We start from the raw sequence: 24,563 nt of genomic DNA on the forward strand, positions 1-24,563 counted from the left end.
TGCAGAAGTATGCATGTGATTTCTGTAAGTGCATTATATTAAATATATCCCAACTAGTGAGGAGTCAAAACTCTCTAATGAACAACTTTACAGGGATGCTAGCCCACCAGCATCTCCCTGTCTCTGAAAAGCTTAATACATTTTAATACCAAATTCATTCTCAAATGTGCCACTTCCTCTGCAAAGGCAGAAAAAATATGTCCCATCTGAAGTCCTCAGTTACTGTCGATGGTGTTTCTGGGACTCTCGCCCATTTGCCTATCTCCCGGGGACACACGTGCCCAGCGCTCAAAGCAGCCTCCAGATGCCACTTCCTGAGGACTGGAAGAAAGGGATGATCATCTCGGCTCAGTGATGACATGCTGTTTGGTGCATCATAGCCAAAAATAGTGCTGGCCTTTTTCATTGCCATCTCACGCTGCTAGCACATATCTAAGTGCTGTCGTTAATCTCCCTCCCCCCCCCCCCCCCCCCCCGCCCCCCAGGCTGGCTACTTGGTGCTAAGCCTTCGTCATCTGCCGCACTTCATTCTGCTGCTGCTGCTGCTGCTGCTGCGGCCCTTATCTTCCCATGGAATCATAGCCAAAGCATGGGTTTTGTTGCTGTTCACTTCATATTTCAAAACCATACAAAACCTTCAAGTAGCTAATCTAGAAGGGTGTGTTTCATTCTTTTGTGTGAGCAATTCTTTGAAATTACCAGCAAATAATTATGAGAAGCCAAGAATGATACAAGAAAATAAAAGTTGTACTTTAAATGTCAAAATATTTTCTACATAATCTTACTGACAAAAAAATGAAGATGGATTTGAACATATATAAAGAAGAGACACCCGTGGTGGTATTGTGTTCCCCAAAATATTGTGTACTCTAATAAATTTATCTGGGGTCAGAGAACAGACAGCCACTAGATACAAAGGCTAGAAAATGGTGGCACACACCTTTAATCCTAGCATTCCAGAGGCAGAAATCCATCTGGGATCTCTGTGAGTTCAAGGCCACAATGGAAACAGCCAGGCATGGTGACTCACGCCTTTAATCCCAGGGAGTGGTGGTAGAAAGAGAAAGATATATAAGGCATGAAGACCAGAAACTAGAAGCATTTGGCTGGTTAAGCTTTCAGGTTTTGAGCAACACAGATCAGCTGAGAGCCATTGGGATGAGGGCAAAGAAGCTTCCAGTCTGAGGAAACAAGATCAGCTGTAAAGTTGGCCAGGTGAGGTTAGGTGTGGCTTGTTCTGTTTCTCTGACCTTCCAGTGTTTACCCCAATACCTGGTTCAGGTCTGATTTTATTAATAAGACTCTAAGATTCATGCTACAGTCACCCTTCTTTAAACTTTGAATTATATGTGTAGATTGAATGGCAAATATTTATTTTGCCATCTTTCTACAACAAGCAAAAGGCATCTAAAGACAGAGGAGTGGTGAGCAGACACTGTTAGGCAGTTTAAGAGGGACTTTGGAGGAATATATATTTTTAGAATCCTTTTAGTGGTGGCATTTATAATGATTTTACACAGTCTTTATAATTCCTAATGAACCACAAATCCTAAGTTCTGGTAGAACAAGAGAGGACATCAAGAAACCTGTGATCTTACCAACAGGTCCTCAGAGGTAGGGAGGTCAGGCAGGGTAGCCCAGGTATTAAAGACAAACACCACCAGGGAAAGTATAACCAGTCCCCCAACCACAGTGCCTCTTACATACTCTGTCTTGTTAGCACTTCCAGGCTCACTCACGGATCTAGTATACGGATCTACCTCCTCCAAAAGGGGTCAGTCTAGATGCCCAAAGAAAACACCAGCTTCCAGAAGACACCACCCCTAACCTGAACAGCATTTGCATCCACGTTCTATATCAATCCCTATGAAATAAGCATGCAGCAGAAAAGAGAGGACAATGTGGCATCATCACAAGAAGCTCCAGCCTCAGACTGTACCTGTGTGACAACCACAGAGAGCTCACTCTACAGACTACTTGGGACAATTAGTCCTCACTCAGCCCTTCCATTCTGACATGCCCATCTGAATAATCTCAGCTATTAACCCCATGTAGACAGACCTCTTGGTCTCGTACCCCAGCTTCCCATGTCCAATCAAGCTGCTTGTAACAGTTCTATAGGTGTATCTGCCAATACCTCAACTTTAACAAAGATAGGCCACCATCTTTCTCAGCCTAATTTTCACTTAAATTTTCACCCTAACTTGGAGAGCTCCATGTCTAAGAGTCAAGTAAAAAGGTTTTAGAAAGCTGTTCATTTTTCAAAAAGTTCTCTAATCTCTATCTCCTTTCTTTTTACTGCCCAGCCTTTTTGGCAACACATTAACTAAACTTGCCTTCCAATTGGTCTCTCTCCATCCACTTTCTTCTCCACCAATTTGGTCTGAACATTATTGCCAGACGACACTAATCAATCAACAAAATCTAGGATACAGGAAATTCTGCAGTCTAAATGATCAAGTTTGACTGATAAATATCAGGGGATGAAAAATAAAATAGAATGAAAGGAAAATGTACAGACTACATGTCTTTTTTTTTTTTAAGGTTTATTCATTATGTATAGTGCTCTGCCTGCATGTATGCCTACAGGACAGGAGAGGGCACCAGATCTCATTACAGGTAGTTGTGAGCCACCATGTGGTTGCCGGGAATCAAACTCAAGTCCTCTGGAAGAACAGCCAATGCTCCCAACCTCTGAGCCATCATCTTTCCACCCCTAGATTGAGAGTCTTAAAAAACTCAACAAACTACAACATTTCAACTTCATCTGAATCCGGAAAAGGAAAAGCATATAATTATCACATGTGAGCAACTGAAAATGTAAATATCACTGAATATTTGATAAAGGAATTTTGGTTTTAGCTATAGTTATGTTTTTATAAACATAGTTCCTAACTTTTAGAGACAAATATTAAAATAGAGACAAAACAATATTATCTTTAAGACTGTTTCAAAATAGGAGAAAGAATATAGGTAGGAAGTAAATGAACAATCCTGGCCATAAACTGATAACTGTGAAGCTGGAGAATGGGTGCATGGAAATCTATTACACCATGTTGAACATGTTTGAAAATTTTCATATTGTAGAAAAATAGAGAAACAATAATAGCAGCTAGCGCTTAAAGAGCCAAATCCAAAAGCTGCCCAAAGATCTCCATAGAATCCAAAATTAGTCTGTCCTAACTTTTCTGTTTGGTTGGTTGGTTAGTAGTAACGGTGGTAACACTTACTGTCTTGCAGGACAAACTAACAACAACCTTCCATGTCCCCAGGTTCCACAGTCTCTTCACATTTATATTCACCTCCATGTTAAATGTGCCAATTTCCATCTCAGCAATCAAGTCAACTACTTTAACCCACTCTGACTTCATCCTTCTGTGGTCCTCTCCCACCCCTTCTATGGTCCTCTCCTGCCCTTCTATGGTCCTCCCCTGCCCTTCTATGGTCTTCCCCTGCCCCTTCTATGGTCCTCTCCCCTGCCCTACCATGGTCTTCTCCTGCCCTTCTATGGTCTTCCCCTGCCCTTCTATGGTCCTACCCTGCCCTTCTATGGTCTTCTCCTGCCCCTTCTATAGTCCTCCCCTGCCCTTCTATGGTCCTCTCCCCTGCCCTTCTATGGTCCTCTCCCCTGCCCTTCTATGGTCCTCTCCCCTGCCCTTCTATGGTCCTCTCCCCTGCCCTTCTATGGTGCTCTCCTGTACTTGTGTTCATACTGAACATTTTTCCATGATGTCACAAACTGTTCTCAATTATTCTTGATTTTAACTACCTTGCAAATCAAAATTATTTTCATAAGAAACACTAGAAAAAATATCTTTACCCAATCACCTGAAAAGGAAGGTGGGGATACCCACTGATATACACATAAATGCAAAAAAACACATAAAAGTAGTGAGTGGGAATAAAGAGAGAAGCAACTTGGAAAGTCCCCTTTTCCAAAAAGAGACAATAACTATTAACATTAGGATGCTGTTTTCCAGTCAAAACTTATCTTGAATGAAAGAACTTATTAACATTATCAACCATTCAGGTCAGAAACACAAAGTACCTATGTTTGCTGTCTTTGGGCCACTACTTTAAAATTGACCAAAATCTTCAAATGGACATCAGTTCTAACACAATAGTCTAATTTTCCTGAGCACTATTAAATACAGATATTGACGCTCTGTCCCATCCTCAAGGACGTTCTTCATCCTATCATCATTTGCTATCTAAGTACAGGGCACTGCCACTTTCACAAGTGTGCAACACTGACACATCTTTCAAAATTAATCCAAATTCAATTTTGAAATTTTTTATTGTCAGTATTGCTGTTCATAAGCATACTATAGCTATTCTCTCTGGGCAGGACAGAACTGTTAAAGAGCTGTGATAAGTCACACACATCATACAGGACAACCTCACGAGATCAGGTCTATTCATGTTCCCTTCTGAAAGGCGTCATGAGGCTCATGAAGATCAAGATCAGGAGGTCTTTAGGAGATCTGGTTCCTCCATGAGTTGCCAGTCAATGTGATTTAAGAGTTAAACAACTGATGGAGATGGGAGCCCTTGGTGGTGTAGCTACCCATGAGCTTTCTGTACTCCTGTAAATTACAATAAATTCACTGGTTCACCAAGATGGTGTTGAATGGAACTCTTCCTTTGGGCCATAAATGGCCTCTCTACACAGGGCAAATGCACACTTCTAAACATGTCCCAGGAAAGTCACATATCAGTGGTCTTGATTTTAATATAACTGAACTAACAGTATTTGCTAACCCTGCCTCTGAACCAGAAGTATACATATTAGAATTGATTAGAATTTAAAAAGGCTCTTTTTTTCTGGAAGGAGTACACAGATAACTGTAGCTATATACCTAACAGAATCACTGTTTTAAGAAGGTAGATGCAACAAATAATAATCACAATAAATAATAATAAGGACACTTCAAATGACTACTTATATAATGAAAACACACCAAATAATGGGACTTAGTAGAATATGGGCACATCTCCAGCTACAGCTTCTGCATTTCTTACCACCCCTCAACCAAAGCAACAAGGTCCTACCTACACAGCAGAGATCTAGAGAAAAATCTTTGGGAGAATGTCGTATTCATTAGCACTCACAGAGATTTTGCAGGCCACCATCAGATGAAATTCTGCAACAGCAGGTACTATGTCAGATTTCACCTCAGGTCTAAGGGTAAGGACCCTTTAACTTCCACTCCATTTTTAAATTGGACATTCCACCCATTCATAATATAGCAAACATATCCTCCTTTGTATATTCCACTATGGCTCCAGAACAAGAGCATAAGTAGTGGAACCAGCATGGTTTCCCAGGAGGTGCTTCTCCCTCCACTACAAGAAGTACAGAACACACACAAGACGTGTAGCCTGGAAGGAAAGGTAACCACCAAAAGTTGTTTATGCCATCTGCCAATGACAATTTAATGAAAGCATGATATGCAAAGAAAACAACTCCCTCTAAAAATAGAGAGGGGAGGAAAGAGGGAGAGAGGGAAGCAGAAAGTCACAGCTAATATGGTGACCAGTCTGGAGAGTACAAGAGGATGGAGAGAGGCCTAGTGACCACTGGGATTACCAAAACATTCAGAATATCCAGGTGATTCAACAAAGCTGTGGCCCAAACCATAAGTGACCCAAGTAATGCAAAAGCCCAAACCAATCTAAGGGTAACCATCAAAATGCTTGGCGTTTTAGGACAGAAAAAACTGAAGTTCTTGCAGTGTCTGCTTTTCTTGTAAATCTGAAATCCTGATTCTTCACCATAGGAAAATGATCATAACTGTGCACAGGTAAGTGTGACAAAATCCATATGGTACACTTAGTAAATGTCTGACATAGAATATTTCTCAACACAAAGTTGAGTTTAAACAACAACAACAAAAAAAAAGTACATGACATGGTGGCACACACCTTTAATTCCAGCATTCAGAAAGCAGAGGCAGGCAGATCTCTGTGAGTTGGAGGCTAGCCTGGTCTACATAGAGATTATCAGTATTAGTACAACCAGGGCTATATAGAGAGACCCTGTCTCAAAAAGGAAAACTCAAATCATTTCAGCTAAATGAATCAATTAAAAACTACTATCCTAAAATCTTTTAAATTGAATGTTAAAATGCTAAAATTTAAGCCAAAGACAAGCTTGTAATTCAATCATTTAAAAATTATGAGGCTGGGCATAGTGGTACAACGTGGTGGTAGAAGCAAAGGGATCCTGGGGCTACCCTAGGCCATATGAGATCATGTCTCAAGGTAAAATAAAAGTTTTATAAAGGAAGATATACAAGGTAAGTTTTACATGTAACTCTTGGGTGCTGAAAACATGTTTACAAGTCATTACCCCAGTTCTCCATTCCTAGTAAGGGGATATGACAAGAGAGAATCATAGAAACACAAAGAGAAAGGTGAGCTACAAGAAGTCACTCCAGTGTTCAGTCTAAGGCGATAGAAAAGTATAATTGCTGTAAGATTTTTCACAAACATACTGGAACAAAGCAATTTTGTAAAAGGCCATATATTTTCTTAAGTGTATCTTGACCTTCAAGATGGTAAAATTTTTAACTCTATTATTCATTATTTTCTAAACAATGAAAAGAATTTAGCAAGAAAAGGTGCTGTGGGATGTTCTGTGTGTCCTGTGGGAGCCTGTTCTTGAGTTCCTCATGGCTTTACCCACCAGGTCCGCATAGAGGATGATTAGGACCACAAGCCTGAGTGCAGGTGTCTGAGATGGTCTGCACTTGGCTGTGCTGGGGAATGGTCTGTATGTCAAATTGCTCTGATTGGTTAATAAATAAAACCTGATTGGCCATGGATAGGCAGGAAGTATAGGCGGGACTAACAGAAAAGAGAAATAAAAGAACAGGAAGGCAGAAGGTCTCACTGCCTGCAGCAACCGCCAGGACAAGGAAGGTGTAAAGTACCGGTAAGCCACGAGCCATGTGGCAAGGTATAGATTTATAGAAATGGATTAATTTAAGCTATAAGAACAGTTAGCAAGAAGTCTGCCACGGCCATACAGTTTGAAGCAATGTAAGTCTCTGTTTTTATTTGGTTGGGTCTGAACGGCTGTGGGACTGGCGGGAGACAAAGATTTGTCCTGACTGTGGGCAAGGCAGGAAAACTCTAGCTACAAAAAGGTTTGGTAACTGCATGCCCGTCAGACTCCGGGTGATCTGTAAAGGCTAAAGATCTGATCTTCACAGTGTTGTTGTGCAATGAGGACAGGCGTGGGGCTGCCAAAACCTGGCAGGAGTACAGTGCTGACCTATCATGTTCAAGCTCCTGGGTTCAATCTCCAATATTAGACACAAAACAAAAACAAAACCCAGCTTCGAACTCCTTGCTTCACACTGCTCTCATTGATGACTAACAGCACTCTATTTTCCTTTCTCTTGAACCCAAGCCACCCTATCAACTTAAAGAAAGTAGTTGATGTCATATCCAACATAAAGCTTGAAAAGATCTCCAGCCTTACCCTGCAGAAAGTCCCACTGGAAGCCAACAATCATGTTAAGTGTCCCATAGCCCTGAGATCAGCACCCTGTAAAGTCATACAGAGGAAAAGGCCGTGTGACAGTCCCATACTGAAGTGTCCTACACATTCTAACCAGTCAACAATGCAGCTAGAATAGTTGGGCAAATGATTACAGCCAGCACCTCAGAAGACCTGACTCACAAAACTATGGGAACTAAAATGTGGATGATTGAAGCCACAAAGTTTGTAAGTAACAGAAAATCAAGTTTAAATAAAATTATCATAATTGTCAAGAAGTCAGACATACATATTTCTTCAACAAGTCAACAGATTTAAGAAAAAAATCACATTTTCAAACAAAAAGTTTAAAGGTTACCAATTCTCTAAATCTCTGACATGATCACCATCAGTGAAGATCATGACTGTTGACTCACCTCACACAAATCACATGAGAACTTCTACAGCACGATATTTCAGATGTTACTATCATTCAGTACAGGAACATACTGGGTCTCTGGGAATTTTCCCACACATACTGTTCATTAGGTTCAGGAGCACCAAAGCTTGATGAGCACGTGTTAAGCAGCAGTACCAACAGGATCATGATACAACAACTTGGCTTTTTTAGTTCATCCTTTAAAACTCTCAGATAAAACTACACAAGTGTACTTTGGCCATACAAGGTTGGAAGATCTGTTATTTCTACCTGTTGTTCTTTGCTCAAGACACAATCAGGCCCAAATATCCCTTTGTGGGTATCTAGAAATTCAAGAACATATTTACTCCCACATCTACCAATTCAAATTTGTCCCCTGCCAAATTTCTATTTTCTAAAGTTTGGTTCAATATATTAACTGTCCCCATTTATTCCAGGCTTCACTGAGCATTGGATAGCCTGGAACTTTGCCTTGGGTATCTGCCACATCTGTGCTAGGCCCTGAATCATCATCTCCTTGACTGCCCATCCCTTTCTGCTATGAGAAGTAGTAGTACACACAAAACAGAACAGGGGGAGGGGGTGACTTAGTGCTATTCAAATTGACTGCAAGTGAGAGGAAAGTCAGTGAAGGGCCTTTCAAAAGTTACCTGAATTCTACTTGCCCTGTGCCATTCTGTCACTGCAGACTACAACCAAACTCTGAAAAAGAAGCACCTTTCTGGAGAATCAGTCGCTGGCTGACAGCTCTACCACATTAGCTGAAATAGTTAAAACTCTCAAGTCTGAGAAATGAAGAAACACTATTGCTGAAGAATCCACTCATAAGTTGTGTGGCTGAAATACTTTGAAAGGCTAGTTTCACTTTAAGGATGGGAATCCTTAGTTAACTAAAACACTAGATGCAACAAAATCTAAGAATAACCCACTTCCAGCCCTAGATTCAAAATAGAAACTGTATGTCTTCTCAAAAATCCCCTCTAGGTCATGATCAGTACCAATAATTTCATGGATTTCCTTCCTTGACAGCAAATTCCAAGCTCTCTCTCTCTCTCTCTCTCTCTCTCTCTCTCTCTCTCTCTCTCTCTCTCTCTCTCTCTCCCCCCCCCCAATGAGGTTAATTTTATCACTATTTAAACATTAATGGAACAGTAACCAAAGTAAAATGATTCTACATTCTCTAGAAAAAGATGAGAAAACACTAGAAAAGTAAGGGCTTGGTCCAGGAGTGACTGTTGTAAACAGAGTATTTGGGAGCCACTGCCTCAATTGGGACACATATATTAAGTACACTACAGAATTATACATTTCAGCCAACAATGGCTAAATGGACAGTGGATTTTGAAATCAAATATTTAAAATTTACATCTTTTCAGAATCATACAGCTGGGAGGATGAGATTGTTCATAGTGATCCTCTTATTTCCTCTATTACACAGAACTCAATAAGAAAGGAATATTTTGTGTTTTTAGTAGACCCCAGTCTTACACACTTGGAAATGTGCAGCCATGGGAATGACAGGCATGTCACCAAGTAGGTGACATTTTGGAAGGTTCTGCTGCTGCTCAGAAGGGTAAAAACATGTGTTTCTATTATCACAGTTTCAAAAGAGTGCAAAGCCGAAAAAGGAGCGCAACGGCGTGTGGTCCCAGGGCTCCCACCTTGTTACTGGGACAGCTACGGCCTTTTCTCCTCACTGTCTGTCTCCAGACACAAACATGCTGAGACAAATGAGCTTCCAACTAAAAGATGGGTTCTGCCTGCAGGGGAAGCCTGGGTTCCAGCAGAAAGCAACTGAGAAAGTCTTCAAAAGCTAAGAATTGTCTTCTTCTTCAAGTTTTACTGCTTTTTAAAAATTATTTTAACTTTTTAGCAAGAAATATTTTCCATCCAAAGAAACACTGAAAACTAAATTTCAAACACTTATAACTCCATTCATCATGTCATCTTACTTTCATTCATGCTTAAATGCAGATGTGCTATTTTCCATTATTTCATGCTCCAACAGTAATTTTTAACCTAAAGATCATTCTTCCGAGAAGCATATGAAAACTAAATTAGCCCTATGCATAAAACCCTACATGAAATCTCTTCTGTGTCCTAAACCCGCCATGCAGCCAGACACTTCCCAGCCAGGGCTCTCCTGCGGCACTGCGAGTTAAAGGTCACTCAGACTGTACAATGATACTATTGGAGGCGCTCTCTGACTCTGCCATGGACTACCATGTGTTCATCTTTACACACTAGCATTTATTATTTAGTCCCAATAATTTATCATTAATCTACCATTAAAATATGCAACCTACTGAAACTAAAGCTGACAGGTCAACCACATCATGTTACAGGTTTCTGAAGACATGCTCCAAAAGCTTACACATTCTCTCCGTCATTTTTGCATTCCTTTAGCATTGTCTACCATCAAAACCTGTATTTATTTCACTATTAAGCAATATCTTAAGTAATATAAGCCACTGTACTCCAAAATAGTTTTCCTGCCTTATTTTGCAGCCTTCTGCTCATCTTTCCAGTGCTTTTCACTGCTACCTGGCTAACCTACCTTCATCTTATCATAATCCAATCAAAATTCCCAAAGAATCAAAAGTGCCTAAGCAAAGATCCCACACTATTCTCAAATTCTTTAGTTCAGTAAATCAAAAGCTGGAGTAAATTTGCATAATAATATGTTCCTGTGTATTGTTGGTGCTACTGGTTCAAAAAGCAGTATATCCTGAATTTGAGAGTCAATATCCTGAATTAATGATCACACAAATAGGTTACTAAGTGAAAATTACTGAATAAACTCAGCAGCTAAAAAGCACAGAATCTAGTTATTATCCACAGTGATTCTCACTCAAAAGGTATAGGTAAGCAATCCCTAAGCGAATCTGATAGGCAATCAGCTTCAGAAGCTATTAAACTAAAGGCAATTCACAAATCACCTAAATGATGCTAAGGGTCTTCCATAACTTACAACCAAATCAAAGGGTTTCTTCTACTCCATAAAATAAACCTTCTATTATAGCTAAATCTTCCTCTTCATATCCCTGAAGAATACCTTGTCCATTAATTTCTTTATTTCTTTTAATGACAGGTATTATCTCATAAGCTTCGGACCAATGGTGCAGTTGGTGCTGTGTGGTACAGCTCCCCACATTCTCCACCTCTAAGGAATCTACAAAGACCCAGTTCATCACCATGCTAAATATATTCTGAACAAAAATGACACCTTTTTAGTGACCTAAATAAATCTTGTGTATTCTCTATTAAACTAAAATTTCCAAAGATGTATACTAAAGAAAATGAAAAGACCAGAGGGCTCTGTGTACATGATAAAAATAAGCCATTTATAGAAATGAATGTGACTGTGTTAGGGTAGAGAATGGGAAGTGACAACTAACAGATTCAAGATTTTCTTTTGGAGTAAAGACAATGTCTCAAAATTAGACTGTAACTATGGCTGCACCATTCGCTAAACACACAGAACACTGTGAAAACTATTCTTTATAGCTGACCTTAGCCAACAGGCTGAGAAGCAATAAAACCTGTACTTTAAATTGTATTCTATTAAAGCTGCTAAAATATCTCACTCTATCACGTTAAAATAGAATCTCCAAATTACCCATTTTTAACATATGGAAGGATTAATTCACTTAATAAGCTAGAAACACGTATTATAATAATTTGTATATTCCATGTATTAATGCCTAATGGAATTTAAGTTGCTTCATTATTATCACCATTTTTAATATGGATTTTGTTTTTAAAGGTGTAGGAACTACATTTGATAAAGCTAAAGCCACTGTAAATAAAGGAAGACAGGATAGCTTTTTTGCACTGTTCTTAACTATAATCTTTATTCATCATGGCAGAATTAGGGTCATTTCACTGTTGTTGGGAACTTAGAAAGACTAGTTTCCATTGTCCAAAGACAAACAGACCCCCATCTACTCCAAGAGCAGAATTGCTGTATTTGTGTATGGCAATGTCATACTTAAATGTCTTATTCTGAACAATTGATAAAAATAAATAGCTACATTATTGGGCCATACAATTAAACCAGAATATATACAGATTACATAAATTGATATGTTTCTCAAAGAATTGTGTGTGTGATATAGTAAAATGTTAACAACAGCCAAATTTCAACAAAGAGGCATTTAGTCTTTTAGTAGTAATATTATTCTGAAAACTTTAAAATTATTTAAAAGTTTAAAACATAATAAAATAAAATGCATCTATTGAGATTGTATGTCTGAGTCTTATTTTTATTTGTCTTTAAACTAGAATGATCTCTGCTATTTAATTGGGAAGTATAGCCATTTATATTTAATATAATTACATATTTAGTATGCATCTTTCTACTTGTGTCCTAGCCATATCATCTTGGCTTTTTTCTTCCTAATCAATTATTCAGTGATCAACTTTATCTCCTCTGGCAAGTTTTTTATCTATATACTCAATCTACTGTTTTAGTGCCCTAAGGATTAAATTATGAATTCTGAACTTATCGTAGTTTATCCTAAATATCATACATCTTCACATATGCTGTAAGAAACTGCTGCCAACACAGATTTATTTACCAGAAATATAATCTTTCTGAAACTATTGTTATGTAATTACTCCCATATGTTATAAAATCATCATATATGGTTATTAGTTGTGCTTTAAGCATAAATGAAACCTCATCAAAAGATAAATCAACAAATAAAAAAAATGGTATTTCACTCTTGCCCACATATTTTTTTCCTGTAATTACCATCTGATATCACTTTTCTTCAGCTTAAAAAACTTTCTGCATTTCTTAAATGCAGGTCTAAATTCTTTCAGCTTTAATGCATTTGAAAATGTGTTTTATCTTTACATGCAGTTGATACAATATTCTAGATTGACAATGTTTTTGCATTTTTTTTTCCTGGCACTTTCAAGATGGCATTCATTGGTTTCTGGCTTATGCAGTTTCTGATACAAAGTCAATGATGATGTTTATCATTTTTCCCCCTACAGATAATATGTCCTTTTTTCTCAGACTACTTTTAAGATTTTTTGCCCTTTGTTTTTCAGGAAACTGATAACATATCTAGTGTTGATTTTCTTTGTGTTAATCTTGCTTGGGATTGATTGGACTTCTTGATCTATGGGTCTACATTTTTCAACAATTTCTTCTGATAATTTTCTGCCCTAATCTGTCTCTTCTCCCTCTACCACTACAACCACATATTTGTTAGACTGAAAGAAACTATAACAGGGAGACTGGCTTTATCCATTTTTGGTTTTGGTCTGTTGTTGCACTATGCTCTGGTTTCTATAGATTACGATAATCCACGATCAAGTTCACTGATCCTCTCTAGAGTATACAATTCACAACTTCCTCTGTCTGGTGATGTTTTCATTTCAGATACTCATTTTTGTGCATTTTTATTCTGCTTATGTGTGATACTCTCAGACTGATGCACAAGTATTATAACTGCATACTAGACATTGTTGTGTGATTATTTTGTGTCCTGACAAATAAAGCTTGCCTGGAGATATGAGGGGAAAGCTAGCCACTAGTTAACCATAGAGGCCAGGCTGTGGTGGCACACACCTTTAATCCCAGCACATGAGAGGAGGAAGCAGGAAGATCAGGAGTTCAAGGCCACCCTGGGCTACATGAGACTGAACCAGTCTAAAAGAAAAACAGAGCCAGGCAGTGGAGGCTCACACCTTTAATCCCAGTACTAGGGAGGTAGAGACAGGATCTTGGGCGACCATTTAGTCGGAGGATTCATAGAGGTAAGAAGTTTATAGTGGCTGCTGCTCTGCTTCTCTGATGCTGTGGATATCACTCTATATAAATAAAATGCTGATTGGCCAGTAGCCAGGCAGCAGGCAGGAAGTATAGGCGAGACAAGCAGAGAAGAGAATTCTGGGAACAGGAAGGCTGAGTCAGGAGATGCTGTCAGCCGCTGCCATGAGTACCAACATGCTGTGTGACTGCCGGGGCTTGGCTACACTCTGATCTTTCAGCTTTCACCCTAATATCTGACTCTGGGTTTTTTGTTTTGTTTTTGTTTTTTGTTTTTGTTTTTGGTTTTTTTTGTTTTTTTTTTTTTTTGTGTGTGTGTGTGTGTTTTAATAAGAGTAATTAGGATCACACTTCAAGACATTGTGGGTGTGCATCATTATTGAGAATCTGGATTCTTTTATCTTACTTTAGACAGAATTTATATCTGTCAGTCAATTACTTAACAAGTAGATCGCCTCGATTCAGGATGAACTTTGGGGGTTAACCTTTGGGGCTATGTTCCTAAGGCATGAAGCACAGAATACTTTAGCATGTTCTCTCTCCATTCCCAAGCATTTGCATACCCTATCAGAACCTCCAGTCAGCAATCAGTACCACAGTGTCTGTTTTCTGCTAAGGCTTGTGCTGTGTTTGAGCAAAAGCTCAGACAACTCTGCTTTAAATTTTCTAGGGCTCCTTTTGCAAGCAATTTCTTCCTCTCCGGTATCCTATTTCACAAATTTCAGAAACCTCTACATCCCTGAACTCTATTCCCTGATTCCAAAAGATAGTCTTTTGGACTTCACTTCTCTATGGCAATAGCTTAAAAAGTATCCACCAAAGAAGCAGGAAGAAAGTGGGACTAACCTCATCTGTTCTCTCCTTTCTGCTAACTGTATTACCTAAGTCCATTCAGGGTTATAGTTACTTACTATAAAAAGTCATTTCAACATGGCCAGAATTAGAAATCCAACAATATTTGAAATTGCTTTAACATGTTATTTTATAACATAAAAGGCACATTTCATTTCTATGTGGCAGATAAGCAAACCAGGATGGAAAGTGTTAAATAAGCAGCTCCAACACATAAAGATATTTACTCCAATATACACATTTCTCAAGCACCTACTGCAGGAACATAGTAATTGACATATTAGTAAAAGGAATCCAGAAAAAGTAGACTCAATCCATCTAAACAGGGCAAATACACTGCACCTCGCTCCCAAAAATAAGTCTAGAAAATGAGTTACTAAGAATCAATCTTATTCAATCTACCAGAAGCATGCATATATTCTCAAAAATGACTACAATTTGCATTCATGATTTATCATTGCAAACATTCCTATTTTCTGTGCAAGTGATTTCATTCCAACAGTTACATTTTTTCAATTCTCTACATGTACTTACCTTTTGTAATATTAAGTAGATCTTACCATTTCTACTTAGCTATGTCAAACTTGTTTCAGCTAACTCTTAATTGCATTTCTAATTTTCATCTGGACAAATCAAATATATTTTGCTGACAAAGAGAAAAAAATATAATGTACTTTCTAAATGCCATGTCAGCAGTATCCTATCAAACAGTAAATGCAATTCCTTCAATCTTCAACAAATAAAAGTGATACTTTTCCAACCCACAGATTTATTCTCATCTCACAGAATAAGCTGTCCTGTCATTTAACCCAATGCATGGAAAAGGTGATGGTAAGAAAACAATCAGTAAAATTAAGCTTAGCTGTATTCATGAACTAGCTTTAAAACACTTTAATATTTATTATCTCTCTCTTCTTCCCCCAGCCCTTATTTTCTTTCTTTTGAAATGGGGTCTCAATCCATAGTCATGGCCAGCAATGAACTTTCCATAAAACCCAGAATGGCCTCAAACTCATGATCTTCCTCTATTAACCACCCAAGTTATTTATTAGCTAACCATATGACTAATTTTAATGGAGTGAAGAACTTGTGAATAGAAATGTGATAGTATCTATCTTTGATTGCTACATATTGAGAATCAGCTCTTATTTTTAAAGCCTGACCAAAATAATAAATAATAATAATAGTAATAATAATAATAATAAAGTTTATTAGAAGTCCTTTATAAAGATGGTAGAAATTACTGGCATTCCCTTTCATTGAAAACTTCCTCATCCAGTTTGTGCTTCCTAAGGTACTAATTTAGATCACTATTTACTATTGTTCTACACTGCTGTCCCCAATCAAGATAACAGCCTTTGCACAAAACCTTTACCTGCAGCACATCTTGGATCTTTACCCACACATCTGCCATATCATATAATTTAATCTCTTCCTGCTGCATTGGCTGGGATCCAACAGAGTCCTGCAGGTACCCCAGGACCACAGAGTGTGCTGTGGCTACAGCATTAAACTTGTCAAACAACAGCTCCAACAGTTCTAGAAGTAACCTGTGGAAAAATAAACAAACAAATAACATTTACAGAAATGCATATAGCCATACACAAATGGTTTACACTGGCCTGCAAGAAAAAAATACCAATTCCAGTGAGCAACACATCACCATGTAGCAGATTTGATTTCCAACAGCTATACAATCTAAGTAATCTTCTAAATCTATCTAGTCCCAGATTACTGTCACTAAATGAAGATGACTTAAGAATTTATAAATCCAATGTAAAGTCCCTAAACCGGGAGCCTAATAAGCACAGTTTCCTTTTTAGCATATTTGAGGTTATAGAATCACAACTACTCTGTATTCATATAGGTGGTCTCCAACGAATTCTAAGAAATTTTTTATACAGCAGTTCAAATACCACACAGAATATGCTATTCCCTAGCAACAAATAGAGTGCTTTGGTAAGGACACTAATCTTGTTAGTCATGGGAAGCTGTGCTTACTATCATTCAAATGCATGGCCTAAGGTGTCTGAGAAAAAAAAAAAAAAGACACCTGCTAAGCAATCTGACTTTCACTACAGGGAGCAGCTTAGGCATCCACATTATCTCATTTATCACGGTGAGATATGCTGGACACATATTATTACATCAATACTATACACTCAAGGACACAAAATGAGGTTGCAAGGCAGCTGGTCTGAGAACAAAAGTTGATTTCCAAGCCAGTGCATTTAGCCACCTACCTCTCACTACCACTCTAGAATACAGATGTATATTTAAAGAAAGCACAGAGCTTTCTGTCGTGATACAAAGTAATTCCTCTACCACTGAGCTTTATAATTTCACTGATCACTTAGACCTGGAATTATTCCCTCCTCTCAACTTGGAGAGTAGTTCAACCTAGTTTTAAGGAACTTACCACATGTGGCTTAACAAATATGGGTCACATTTACCTTTATACAGGTATTCTGCCTCCCCTCTCCATTATTACTTTTTCAGAGTAGATTTTACATTGTATATTTCTATACTCAAGAGCACTTACAGCATGTTTAACAAATATTGGCTGAATAAATTTAATGTCTATATGATGAATGAGGATTTAATAACTTGGAATGCGAGCCTCACTGTACGTTTCTCAGTTCCCAGATCCTTAACAGACTGATAAGCCAACCTCAAAGTAGAACAGCAAACCAAAGGTACTTTATGGCAGTGTCAATTAACAAGACTTTACTGCCATAAGTAGGGGTTTCAACTATACTCTCACAAAAAAATGCACAGTATATTATCTATTCCTGTGGCTTTTTTATTGCCCAACTGTTGTAATTAATGAGCCAGTGTGACAGCCCATAACTATCCTATGATAAAACTCTAATACCTATTTGACATTGCAATTTCAGCAAGAGAGAATCAATAGAATTTATGTAGTGCTTCTAGCCTGCAGTATACTTGCATAATCTAGAAATTACACATTGAGTAGGTAAACAGGAGCCATCTTAACATTTGAAAGATAACTTTATCTTCTCAATGTCAGCTCAGATTTATACCCACATGTGCCAGCCAGTTTTCTGTACTGGAGAGCCATACAAGTACCAGCAGAAAGAAGACTTGACTGACTAAGCACAACAGCCAAAACAGTGGTAAAAAACAATGGACATAAAGCTTGTAACTGAGACCAGACACAGAAAATAGTGGGCCAACTGAAGTGGACCAATTTCTACTTAAAATTGCTGTGAAGTAGATTAGAATACAGCTCCAAAGTATGAATCTGTAAACAATATGCATTGTTTTTTCAGAGATAGGAAAATAAGAAACATTAAAGCAATGTACTGACTTTCATAACTGTTTTTTTCCAACTCTCTTGATAACAAACTCTCAGAGTTGGTAAATTTCTGTTACTGTTTCTGTCATGACGATGGTTATATCACCCAATGTTCTTTCAGACAAAAAGAAACTTTAATGGCCATATTGTATTTAACAGTGTTTGAAAACACATTAATCAATGACATTCAGAAGGACACTGTGGTCCAGCATTCCAGTAGTTTGAAGTTCTGAGTTCATAGCAAGGGTGCAGAAATACGGGAAGTGAAAAAAACCACACTAAGTAGAGTGATTATCTCCAAGACCACTGCCCTCCACAGCTGTGCAACTTCTCTGCCAGATACCAGAGCAGCATAATGAGCAGAAACAAGGCTCTGCTAGAAAAGAGAAATAAAATGGAAGCTCAGATTCAGTCTCAATTTCCATTGAGGACATAATAACCCATAAAAATGAATGCTAACACAGGGTCAGCTTCAGCCACGCCTGTACACTCAAGGTCAAGGCAGGCCTGCCATTATAGTATGGACATCACAACTCCAAAGAAGAGGGGCAGGGGGAGCGTTAGCTGGAAGGAGATGGGCCAGACCTGTGAAGGCTGCACTGGCGGCTCTACCTACTTGGAGCTATGAATCCACTCAAGGAGGGAAGCTCAGCTATGCCTTACAACAGTACAACAAACTATAAACAGTAAATAGCCCTACAGCTACAAGTGAAAACCTTAGTTTTTGTTTGTTTGGGTAATTTCAAGTGATATCATCAAGAAAGGGAAAATTCAACCCACAAAATGAGAAACAAAACTATAAACCACAGCTTCATAGAGGACTATCTGAATTTTCCCAGGGGCCTGCCCTGAGAAGATTCCTCTCAGAGTCCTGGGGAAGACGCTACATCCAGTGTGGGGTTATCTGAGGGAAAAGAATCTATGTGCACCATGCTCTTTTGTCCACTTACTTTATCTCTCTATAACAAAATTCTATCTATACAGCTTCAGTTCCATCCTGACACTCAGTTCCTCTCTGTCCCTTCTTTTTCTGTCCTCTCATAGTTTTAGTAAGCTCCTATGCTTCCAATCTCATCTTCGTCTTCAGTTTCTCCATCCACACACATTTCTTCTCTTCCTGCTCTCTTGACCTGAACCAATCCTTATTCTCTACAAAAGATCTGCCTTGTTCCTTTCTCTCTGGCAATGTGTCTCTGCCCTACCATCTACAAAAACTCTGCCTTGTTCTCTTTTCCCCCCGGCTGTGGGACTCCGGCTGGACCAGGCATCCTGCCCCACCCTTCACTCTACCTTGTGGTGATATTTCTTTTGTGCTCTAGTAAACAAAGCTTGCCTCGAGATCAGAGGAAAAAGCCAGCTATTTTAAGTAAACACAAAAGTCATGCAGTGTTAGCACACGCCTTTAATCCTATCACTTGAGAGACAGGGATCTGTCTGGAGCTATGTGAGTTCAAGGCCATACTGGGAACAGAGCTAGATGTGGTGGCACATGCCTTAAATTCCAACACTAGTTAACCATGGAAGTCTGGAGGTCTGTACAGACAGACAGAAAGTGATAGCTTTGGACAGGAAGAGGAAGTGATGTAGCTGGACAGAGAGAGGAAATCAGATGGCAGAACAGCAGGGCATATAGATATGGGTAAACAGGAAGTATCTCGCTCCTTCAAAGCTGCAGAGTTGGTGGGGTAAGGTTAGCTGTGGCTGTTCCTATTCCTCTGATCTCAGACTTTAACCCCAATTTCTGGCTTGAAGTTTTTTATTTAATAAGACCTTTTAGAAATTCTGGATATGCAAAAACCCTTTGTTCTAAGTCAAATGCTCTAAAATGCCATTTGGCTAGTCTGGGGAAGGAAAGTCTGAGCTTCATTTGCACAAGAAACAAAGATATGCATCACAGTCTGCCTGTCTCCTAGGCTCTGGAGGAGTGTTACCTAGTAGATCAGCAGTAGGTCTGAGAAGTTTATGCTTTTGTTGTATGGCCTAGTATATGAGAGCACAAGAATTTCATAGCAAGAAACAGCTGCATATTAAAAGCTGAATAACACCAAATATTGCTTAATAATGGCTTCCCTCTAGAAAAATTCCTTGATCTTTCTACGTGTAGCTTTATTATATACAACTGAATCTCTATAATATACTCTTGCGGCTTGCAGCAGAGGACTTGCACCTAGAATACAAAAAAAAAAATCCTTGCACCAAAGTTGCTTGAAATTTTACACACACATACACACACACACACACACACACACACACACACACACACACACACACACGGGCACAGATTTAAATACACATGCCAAAAAAATACACTTCACTGGCTTTTGAGCAATACACAGATGTGAAACATCATTAGTTATCAGTGACATATAATGAAAATCAAATGAGAAAACATTTTGATCTACCAGACTAAAACAATAAAAAAGACAAACACTAAGTGTTGTAACTATCACACAATATTAGTCAGATTGTAAACTGGCACTTTCTCCACAGAACAAGCTTTCAAAGTTTCTCAAAACATTAATTAACAGTTACCATATGGACAGAGACTCCCTTCCTAGAATACACATGTAATTGAACAGAAAACATAAACACACAAAAACTTGAACACAAATGTTCACAGAAGTATTAGTAACAACATCAAAGATCAAAACAATCTAGTGTCTAAACAAGATGCACTATATTGGATAATGGGTAAGAAATTAAACAATCTATGAGATGGAACAAACTTTTAAAATAGTCTGGTAAAGAAAAAGTCAAAGATGGCTGCCTATTTATAAGAAACATCTTGAGGGCAGAAAAAATCACAGATATACTATTGGTTCTCATTGTAGGAAGAAATGAACTCATGAAGTATAAGGAATTTATAGTGTGTGGTGGGGAAAGGGGTATTCTGGAACCACACAGTGGTGATAGTGGTCAAAGCCCATCATTATGCTAAAAACATTTTCTAATCACTCTGACAGAAGGCCTACTACTAAGACTTAAATGTTGATTCATTTTGGCTCACAGTTTCCAAGGATTCATCCAATGGTTGTGTAGGCCTATGAGCTTGGGCAGACTTCATGTCAGTGCCCACAGACAAAACACAGTCCTGAAGATGTATCTCTAGTGACTTACAGCTTTCAGCTGGCCTCCACCTTATAGCTGCATCATCTCCCAACAATGCCATCATATTATGAATCCACCAAGAGATTAACCCATCGTTCAGGTCAGAACTCTTGAAATTTAATGTCAACATATCCAGAATATATGATTGATATTAATTGTCCAAGCATTTCTTAGTCTAATCAAAATTAACAATTATATGCATTCAAGAAGTGAAATGTAAGGTATCTGAATTATATTACAAAATAGCTTAAGATCTAACAGAGTAATAGCTATGTCCTGAGTGAAAAAGAGACAAGTGTCTACAATTCTACTGTGGTAAACATGAAATACACAAAATAGCAAAGAAAGGAAACCAGCACCTCAAAAAGAAAACTATACTGAAAACTTATTCCTCTGAATTCTGACTACTGAGAAGAAATTAACTTTTTCACTCATTTGGATTTTTTATCCTTCTCTCATAAATAGTATATAAGAAATAAAATATTTGTAGTATGGAGGTTCCTCCATAAAAGTAGAACTACCAAGTGTATGCTCCAGCCAGATGACACTTAGACTGTAATGGAAGGGATATAAGTCAGCACACAACAGATGTATCTGTACATTGACATCTCTTGTGGCACTATTCACAATAGCTAAGTTATAAGATCATGCCCATGCCCATCAATAAATGGGTGGATAAAGAAAATGTGGTGTATAAACACAATGAAAGTTTTGTTTTAATATTCTCTCTCTCTCTCTCTCTCTCTCTCTCTCTCTCTCACTGTGTGTGTGTGTGTGTGTGTGTGTGTGTGTGTGTGTATGTGTGTGTGTACTGAGACATGCTCAGGATATGTGTGGAGATCAGAGAACTTTGTGGAGATAGTTCTCTCCTACCAGCTTTATGTAGGTTCCAGGGAATAAATACAGATTACTACATTTTCACAGTAAGTACTCTAACCCACTGAGTTATATCATCGCCACCTATAATGATCCTTTATTCTGCCAATTATAGGTGCAGATGATATAGGGCTATACAGAGGAAATCCTGTCTCAAAAAAAGAAAAACAAAAAACAAAACACAAAAAATGAAATAATTCAGTTTTTAGAAAAATGGATGAAAACGTTAAGTGAAAAAAGCCAGACTCAGAAAGACAATTATTTCATGTGTTCTCTCACATGAGAAATCCAGAATTTATTTTATACACACACAACACACACAATGAAAAAAATCAACTCCTCCAAGAGTCTCTGACTGTAAAACCAAGAATTACTACCTGATCTAGAAGCCTCAAAGAGATGCCATAAGGCTCAAACTAGAATACAGACAGCAAGCTGAGGATAGACAGAACAGTAATAAAGAAAGCAAAGGGCTCCAGATCCCTTTGTCTGGGATTCTGGCTTGAGTAACACCAATAATGTTGGATTTCCTCTGAGAGAAGGGAGCTGGAAGGAGATGGATGGAGGAAGGGAAAGGCATCTAGAAGTGGGGAGATTAAAGTGAAGGTAGAAATTTAGAAGGACATTGTTGGGTTAGATCTAGAGATATTAAGTTAACAGAGCATGCCCTTAGGTACCTGACTTGCAAGTCAGGAGCTCAGGAAACAAGCATATACTAGAAGTGTAAAACATAGATTTATTTAAAAGGTGCCATGAGGCAGAGATACTTTGCAGAGTTAGATAGCAAGGAGGGATATAGCCAACACTGTGGAAAAGGGAGCACTGAAAAGAGATGATTAGGAAGGTGCCAGAGAGGAAGGAGGCCAGAAATATTTTTAGAAAACAAAGGAGGAGAGAATTATCAGCAAAGTCAAGGGCTTCAGAGAAATCAGATAAAGGAAAGAGAAATTTAGAACTTTCAGGTCCCCCAGGGTTTCAGGGCAACACTAGAAGGTGAACTCAGGAGTAAATGGCTCCTAGGTAAGACACATTCCTCAGCAGCATGCACTCTTCTTAAAACAGGAGAACTTTAACAATAAGAGGATGTTTCCACGGGGGCATCAATGAGCAAAAAAAGAGACAAGAAGTTGCCCGCATGAGCAGTACATGAGTCTGTGCTAGTCTGCCCAATTTAAAGCTACCAGAAATAAATACAAGACTGGGAAAACACACTTGGGATGAAGGTAACACCCAACAAAGCCCCAATAAAATCACTCTGCAGTCCACTCTGACTGCAAATGTTTAGAAGAAGGAACAAAACATACTGCAGTTAACTCAGCTGCACAAGTGCAGTCTGGATCTCAACTCCACCACAGATAGAGTTGACAATATAGCACATAAGACAGTTAAATTACCTGACTCCGCTTATTAAACTGCACTCCTCAAGGAGAGTCAGCAGAAACATGGAGGTTTACATATCAATTAACTACAATTTTTCTATTCAGGGAAGAAAACAGCTTCACTGGTTGATTTTCCTAGAGATGTAAATCAGAATACAGCACTAGGCCTATAGAACATCATGAAAGTAATTATGAATAGAGGGACAGGATGACAGAAGGCCTAAGCACCAAGGTAGAGAGCACTCCCATGAGAACGCTAGGTTTAAATACCAGCTATCTATAAAATAGCCATGAGACTTTCACTAGGGTTCCTCAATCAAAATTCCCTAACTGCGAAATGATTAAGTTAGTAGAATTTGGTCTCTGTCATATGGCCAAAAGAAGACTGACCTAATAAAAGCTAGTTCTCTCATTCCTCTGTGTTCCGGCAGTCTTTCCAAACAAAAATTATAAAGTAGTTCAACCTTGCACTTCCTCTCTCTCTCTCTCTCTCTCTCTCTCTCTCTCTCTCTCTCTCTCTCTCTCTCTCACACACACACACACACACGCACACGCACACGCACACGCACACGCACACACACACACGTATGTATAGCCTCCTGGGTAGAAACCCCCGGGCCAGAAATGAAGACAGAACCCTATTTTGTGCTCCTTTGTAACCCGACCTCCCTGTTAACACATGGGCCAAAGTCCAGGATGGAGAAATGGTCAAAATTTGTAGCATCTAAAATCATAAGGAAATGAGGGAAAAAATGAACAATGTAGGACTGGAATACTATCAAAAGTCTAGGATTTAAGATGCCAATCTGCATTCATCCTTCAATTTGTGGCAGGCAGCAAAGGCTGTCCAGAGGTATGAGAACCTTGAGAAAGTTAAGGATGATATTGGTGCTGACATACATATGACAAATATGGTGACAGCCTCTCTTTTCTCGTTACTCACAATATTCCAGGAACTGCATTAAAAATTCTGTTTGATTATCTCATTTTTTCCTCTGAGCTCCACTTTAGGAATGGTCTAAAGCTCATAGACAAGAATAGAACAAAAGAAATTATTTATCCTAATGTTTCTTTCTAGGGAAAAGGGGGAAATAATTTATCAGTGCTGCTCAGAGAGACATTTGGACTACAATTCCTGGGAGTTAAGGCTGGCATAAGTGCCAGGAGAACTATCTGCCCTGCCTCTGCCTCCTTGGTACATGCAGGATTCCATTGCTGCTCAACTACTAAAACACCTCTTGCTATATATAGTAGCAGTAAGCGGTTTGCTCTGGTTACTGTAGAGCTGTATGATAGACACCCTTCACTCAAGCGGCTGC

General features: G+C 38.7%; 1 protein-coding gene across 3 annotated transcripts in view; it reads right to left on the minus strand.

The window, feature by feature from the left end:
• The window catches only part of Exoc4 (exocyst complex component 4), a 754,883-nt gene that overhangs the window by 631,618 nt on the left and 98,702 nt on the right, over nt 1–24,563 (minus strand). For all 3 annotated transcript variants that reach the window (XM_028866155.2, XM_037203667.1, XM_037203668.1), the window contains exon 7: nt 15,938–16,112. In XM_028866155.2, the coding sequence (XP_028721988.1) occupies nt 15,938–16,112 (175 nt within the window). The remainder of the gene's footprint in view (nt 1–15,937; nt 16,113–24,563) is intronic.

Source organism: Peromyscus leucopus, chromosome 3, assembly GCF_004664715.2.
Source record: "Peromyscus leucopus breed LL Stock chromosome 3, UCI_PerLeu_2.1, whole genome shotgun sequence".
Taxonomy (NCBI): domain Eukaryota; kingdom Metazoa; phylum Chordata; class Mammalia; order Rodentia; family Cricetidae; genus Peromyscus; species Peromyscus leucopus.